This window comes from Myotis brandtii, unplaced genomic scaffold (assembly GCF_000412655.1).
Source record: "Myotis brandtii unplaced genomic scaffold, ASM41265v1 scaffold658, whole genome shotgun sequence".
Taxonomy (NCBI): domain Eukaryota; kingdom Metazoa; phylum Chordata; class Mammalia; order Chiroptera; family Vespertilionidae; genus Myotis; species Myotis brandtii.
This window is the reverse complement of record NW_005370558.1, coordinates 467,484-473,975: the sequence shown is the minus strand read 5'-3', so window position 1 is coordinate 473,975 and position 6,492 is coordinate 467,484. Positions and strand designations below refer to the sequence as shown.

General features: G+C 61.8%; 1 protein-coding gene across 1 annotated transcript in view; it reads left to right on the top strand.

The window, feature by feature from the left end:
- Positions 1-6,492, top strand: part of CRB2 (crumbs family member 2) — a 22,759-nt gene that overhangs the window by 10,908 nt on the left and 5,359 nt on the right. The window contains exons 4-8 of the mRNA XM_014528886.1: positions 424-609; positions 791-904; positions 3,569-4,447; positions 4,538-5,046; positions 5,562-5,723. Of these exons, the coding sequence (XP_014384372.1) occupies positions 424-609; positions 791-904; positions 3,569-4,447; positions 4,538-5,046; positions 5,562-5,723 (1,850 nt within the window). The remainder of the gene's footprint in view (positions 1-423; positions 610-790; positions 905-3,568; positions 4,448-4,537; positions 5,047-5,561; positions 5,724-6,492) is intronic.

Here is a 6,492-nt window from a genome sequence, read left to right as displayed (position 1 = left end):
GGGGCGGAGAAATCGTGCACCGGTGCGGACGCGCCCTCAGTGGCCCTCGCTGTGCGCGCGCACGTGATTGCAACCTCTCCAAGCCTCAGGCTTCTGATCTGCAAAATGGGGCCAATCATAGCACCTGCTCCCAGGGTAGTTCCGAGGAGAGTAAAGGCGTAATGACCACGAGGCCTCGGCCCACGGCCTGGCACGTGCACGGTGCTCACTTCTCATGGTAATGCCAGGAAGATGCTGCTGAGCTGACTGAGGCTGCCAGAGTCGTTCCTACCCCCTTTGATGTGTCACTCTCTCAGAACATGCCTGACCATATTCTGAGCCGTTACCCTAACCTGACCCTGGGCTGGGCTGGCGCCTGAGGGGGGAGGGTGCTGCAGCCGGAGGACTCCCTGTGACCTGATGTCCACGCGTGTGTGTCCCCAGGCTACAGCGGCGAGCTGTGTGAGGTGGACGAGGACGAGTGTGCAGCAGGCCCCTGCCAGCACGGGGGCCAATGCCTGCAGCGCTCTGACCCGGCCCTCTACGGGGGCGCCCAGGCCGCCTTCCCCGGCGCCTTCAGCTTCCGCCATGCTGCTGGCTTCCTGTGCCGCTGCCCTCCAGGCTTTGAGGGTGAGCTCCCTACCCCTTTCCAGGGCAGAAGGTCCGCCGGTGTTCAGATGCACCCGGAGGGATGCGGGGTGGGTTCACGCGCCTCTCTTTGGGCCTCAGTCTCTCTAGCTATAACATGGGCCCTTCCAGGTCCAGACTGGCTCTGAGGGCACAGGTGGGAACACGGCTGGGCCTCTTGCAGGGGACGACTGCAGCATGGACGTGGACGAGTGTGCCTCCGGGCCATGCCTCGGTGGAGGCAGCTGCCAAGACCTGCCCAACGGCTTTCGGTGTCACTGTCCAAGTGGCTACACAGGTGCTTGGGGGTGGGGTGGGCACCGGGGCAGGGCAAGGTCAGAGCTGGTGGGTCTGGGGTGGGAAGGCTCCTCTGGCTGATGTGTGGAGGCTGGGTTGATGGGGAGAGGGAATTAGAGAGGAGGTGGGTATAGTGGCCCAGGTGTCATTCAAGTTTGGGCCGAGCTGGGACCTGGGCTTTGGAGGTGGGAATGCAGGGAATAAACAGATTGAGAAACATTTAGGAGGACACCTGCAGGTCCTGAGGGTTATCCAGGTGCGAGTGGAAGGTGTCAGGGATGCGGCTACATGTGACATTGGGTGGAGGACAGTGAGTGCAGCTTTGTCCACACTGAGTCTGTCGGAGGGGCACCCCCCAGGAGGAGCCTGGGTGGGGGCTGTTGGACAGGGATCTGGGGCCCAGGGCTGTGGCCTGGGCTGGAGTCAGAGACTAAGGGTCAGAAGTGTCACCCTGACAGCCAGGGCCACGAGTGGCCGAGGTTGTCGGGGAGAGTGGGTGGGTGATGGGCAGAGAACCCCAGGCACCTGGCATCAGAGGGCTGGGCAGAGGTCGAGGGGCCTGCGGGAAGGACAGAGGCCCTTGGGCCAGGACAGGGAAGGGAGAAGGGGGGTGGTTACGGGGAGCTAGAGCCAGTGTCTGGAGAAGGATGAGCTTGACCTTGGGGGAGCTGGGGCCTGTGGGGCAGGAGTTGGGGGTGCAGCAGCCTCTCCCTGCCTCGGTGCAGCAGATGCACAGACACACAGACACCCTCCCACACGGACACCGGTGAACCCAAGGAACTCCTCACTCACCGCGTGTCCCTGCCCCTGTGGAATGCCTGTGGCACTTCCCCCACACGGCCCACATTCCTGCCCGGCTCGCTGCCTCCTCTCCCTGGCAGGGCTCCTCGACACAGGCTCCCCCGCCCAGGGGAAGGAGGTGGTGATCACACCGTCGCCTCTACCCTTCATCCACTCAAAGACCCTGGGGCTCAGTGCCTCCACCCTTGGGTGGCCAACTCCCCTGGGCGCCCCGCCCTGTGGGCTGCAGTCCCCGAGTCCTGCCTCCTGGGTGCTGGCACACAGTGGGTCCACCAAGGCAGCTTTGAAGAGCATTCTCTGTGTATTTGTTACCCCTGACCACCGCCCCATGAAGTGGGGGTTTAAGTCCCCACCTTCTAGAGGAGGCCTTGGAGCCTTCAGAGAGGGAGTGTCACCCCCTCAGGTTCCCCAGCGTCAGCAGCAGCTGAGCTCAGCTGATGGGTGACGGCGAGGTCAGATCTCTAAGGTCAGAGACCAGGAGGGGGAATCCCGGCTGTGGGGCTGGGCTCCTTGCCACCGTCCACCCCCATCCTCCCTTTGGTTCATGCTGGCGTGGGGGAGGCCAGTGCCTGGCATTCCTGAGCCGGGTCTGAAGGAGGCAGCCAGACCAGGCCGGGAGCGCTGCTCCCCAGCCTCGGCGGCCGCCCAGCACTCTCACACATCCGGGGAAATGCGATGGGGCTGCGGGCCCTGTGGACCTTCCTGGGGGGCCTGTGGCTCCTGGCAGGTATGGAGAAGGGTGGCTCTGGGCAGGGGAGGTGGAGCTAGCTGTCCTCAGAAGGAGACTGTGCTGCTTGTGTGCTGACCGGGTCAGGATTCAAAGCCTGGTGGCTTCTTGGGGCCTATGTCCCTCCGGCTGGGATATTGGAGCAGGGCTAGCCTCGGTGGTTTTGTGGAGTTTCGGGCTGAACTGGGGTTGGGCTGTGGCCTCTTGACCTAAGCTAGGGCCAGAGCACCTGGCATGGGAGCTCTGGGAAGGAGGGTGAGGTGGTCCCTTCACAGCTTATATGGGCCCCTTGGGAGGTTAGAGCCTGGGGGCTACCAGGAGTGCCACAGATGCATGCCCACCTCTACCTACTCCTCCCTTTTATCACTCTGTCCACAAAAGCCATGCTAGGCCCTTTGCTGGGTGCCAATGCTATACTCAAGCCCCTGGAGGAGACCTCAGCTGCCCAGACAGATACTTTCAATACAGAGTTCTGGGTCGCTGTGCCTGGATGTGGACAGGGAATTGGGAGTGACACACTAGCTTGGGGTTGGGAGTCAGAGAAAGCCACCGAGGGGACTGGCCCTTTGAATTTGGGTTTTATAGAATGAATAGGAGTTTGAAAGGCAGGGTAAGGGAAGATGAGGCATTCTAAGCAGAGGGAACAGTGTGAGCAAAGCCGCAGAGGCAGGACTTCACAGGAAAAGCTCGGAGGAACAGGTGGTTCAAGGTGTGTAGGGAGCAGGGTTGAGACTTGAGTGCCCGGTCGTGCCCAGCCCCAGAGGAACCTTGAGTGCCAGGGTGAGTGATTGGACCTTCGGCAGCAGAGGAACCTGGCGGGTGATCTTTAGAACCAGATCTCTGGCTGCTTGTGGAGATGGATGGCAGAGGGGTTCTGCAGTCAGGCAGGCGAGGCAGGAGAGGTGGGTGGCAGATTGGAGAGTATTTAGGGGATTGAATCTGCAGGGTGTGGAGAGAAAGGGGTATCTCGGGTTCCAGCCTCCGGGGACCTCAGGGGGCCACGAAAAACCCTTTGGAAATTGGGAATCGGTTTGGTTGATAGGTACTGAGGTCCCGGTCCCAGGAAGCTGGGAAGCTCTGGGTCCAGACTGTGGTTCTGGCCTTGGGTGCTGAGCCTTGGCCTGGTCTCTCCCGAAGGCCTGACGTGTCAGGAGGAAGTGGACGAATGCCTGTCGGAGCCTTGCCTCCACGGGGGGACCTGTGATGACATCATGGCAGGCTACACCTGCCGGTGCCCGGAGGACTGGGGTGGGCATGACTGCTCTGTGCAGCTCACTGGCTGCCAGGGCCACACTTGCCCACTGGCTGCGACCTGCATCCCTACCTTTGAGTCTGGAGTCCACAGTTATGTCTGCCGCTGCCCCCCTGGTACCCACGGACCTGCTTGTGGCCAGAATACCACCTTCTCCATGGTGGCTGGGAACCCTGTGCGGGCATCAGTACCAGCCGGTGGGCCCCTGGGTCTGGCACTGAGGTTTCGCACCACCCTACCTGCTGGTGCCCTGGCCACTCGCACTGATACCCAGGACAGCCTGGAGCTGGAGCTGGCACTGGTGGCAGCCACACTTGAGGCCACGCTCTGGAGCCACGGCAGTCCTGTTCTAGTCCTGAGGCTGCCAGACCTGGCCCTAAATGACGGCCACTGGCACCGAGTGGAGGTGACACTCCGCCTCGAGGTCCTGGAGCTGCGGCTCTGGCATGAAGGCTGCCCTGCCCAGCTCTGCGTGGCCTCCAGCTCTGTGCCCCAGGCTCCTACGGCTTCCCCGGCCACGCCGCCTGCCGGGTTCCGCTCTGTCCAGCTGGGCGGTGCAGACTTTGCAGGCTGCCTCCAGGACGTCCATGTGGATGGGCACCTCCTGCTGCCTGAAGATCTTGGGGAGAACGTCCTGCTAGGCTGCAGGCGCCACGAGCAGTGTCAGCCTCTGTCCTGTGCCCACGGGGGGGCCTGCGTGGACCTGTGGACTCACTTCCATTGCGACTGCCCCCGGCCCTACAGTGGACCCACATGTGCTGATGGTGAGGAGTGAGCCAGGTGGGCCCCAGGGCAGAGGCCGTGCCTTCCCCCAGCCCACACGCCTCATGCCTGGCCCCCTCTCCCCCCTGCAGAGGTTCCTGCAGCCACATTCGGCTTGGGGGGCGCCCTGAGTTCTGCATCCTTCCTGGTCCCTCGGCTGCCAGGCCCCAACCTCACGGTGTCCTTCCTCCTCCGCACTCGGGAACCTGCTGGCCTGCTGCTCCAACTTGCCGGCGACTTGGCAGCTGTCCTGACGGTGTTCCTGAGCGAGGGCCAGATCCGGGCCGAGGGGCGGGGCGGTCCTGCTCTGGTGCTGCCCGGACCCTGGGACGATGGGCTCCGCCGCCTGGTGACACTCAGCTTCGGGTCTGAGCAGCTGCAGGGCTCGGGGCTGCAGGTGCATGTGGGTGGGAGACGCCTCCCTGCGGACGCCCAGCCTTGGGGTGGGCCCTTCCGCGGCTGCCTCCAGGACCTGCGACTCAATGGCCTCCACCTCCCCTTCTTTCCGCTGCCGCTGGGGAACGCAAGCCAGCCCCGCGAGCTGGGCAGCAGGCAGGCCTGGAACCTCACCGCGGGCTGCGTCTCTGAGGACCTGTGCAGGGTGAGTGCTCTGGCAAAGGGGTGGGGCCCTTTTCCGCCCTGCACCTCTGGGTTAGCACGTCTTCCTCCTGGTGAGGAAGGCACTCTGCCCAAGGTGCCACGGTTAGAGAGGGGCAGCGAAGGGCTTGCATTCAGCTCCTCTCTGACCCAGCTGCTCTGGCCCTCTGGTCCTTTTCTGAGACCGACACCCTGACCCAGGCAAGGGCTCTCTCAGCCTCTGTGCAGGATCTGTGTGGGGACACAGGGACCCACTTGGCTCATGAACAAAGACCAGCCCTGGAATCAGAAGAGCCTGGGTGTGAACTCTGGCTCCTCTACTTACTGGCTGGGTGACTCAGGCAAATGGCTTCTCCTCTCTGAGCCTCAGTTTCCTCATCTGTAAAGTGGGGATAGTGACTTCCACTCCATTTGTTTGAGGAGGTAATGCGCCTGTAGTAGGTGCTCAGTTAAGAACCAGTGCAGGGACGGTTATGCTACTGCAGGCCTGAGCCAATCCCTGTCCCGATTCTCCTGCAGCCCAGCCCCTGTCTCAATGGTGGGACTTGCCTGGTCACCTGGAATGACTTCCACTGCACCTGCCCTGCCAACTTCACAGGGCCCACGTGTGCCCAGCAGCTGTGGTGTCCTGGCCAGCCCTGCCTCCCGCCTGCCACCTGTGAGGAGGTCCCTGATGGCTTTGTCTGTGAGTGTGTGCCCTGGGCATCCCCCATGCTGGGTGCTGGACACTCAGGCTGGGTTAGACCCCACCCCTAACCTCAGGGCTCACAGTAGACCAGGATGCCAACAGTTCCAGCCACGTGTAGCTGGGCCACTGCATCCAGCAGGACAAGCTTTCTAGAAGGGAGAGAGCATTCGCTAGATTTTCAAGGTCAGATAAAACTCTGACATGGCGTAGGGAAGGGCATATCAGGGAGGGGAAAGAACATGTGCAAAGGCCCTGAGGGTTAGAAGAACAATTTGACACAAGTACAGGTATGGGATGGCTACGTTGCCAGGGGCCTTGAAAGTTGGGCCAGGCAGCTCAGGACTTCTTCCCAAGGGCAGTGGGGTGCCAAGGGAGGATTTTAAGTTGGAGAAAGACATGATTAGCATTTTTAAAAGCTGACTGCATTTCATTAAAATGCATGATCGACATTTTAAAAATCTGCGTAAAAAAAGAGGACTCCATGCAGTGGAGAGTAGGCCTCCGTGATGAGATCAGGCAACTTCAGGAGGAGGGAAAGGGGAGAGGAAGGGGCGGCAGATTTTTCGAGGGGTTATTGTTGCCTGGTCTGCTCCCTGGAGGGTAGGGTGGGCGCAGTCTGGAGGAAGGGGATTGGGAGGGGGTGCAAGTGCAGGTGGGGCCGCAGATTCTGGGGTTAGATGGTAGGTGGCTGTGTGTTGCCTCTCCCCATCCTCAATGGTGGGAGTGGAGGCGGCAGATGGTATCCCCTGCGTGTAGGGGTTG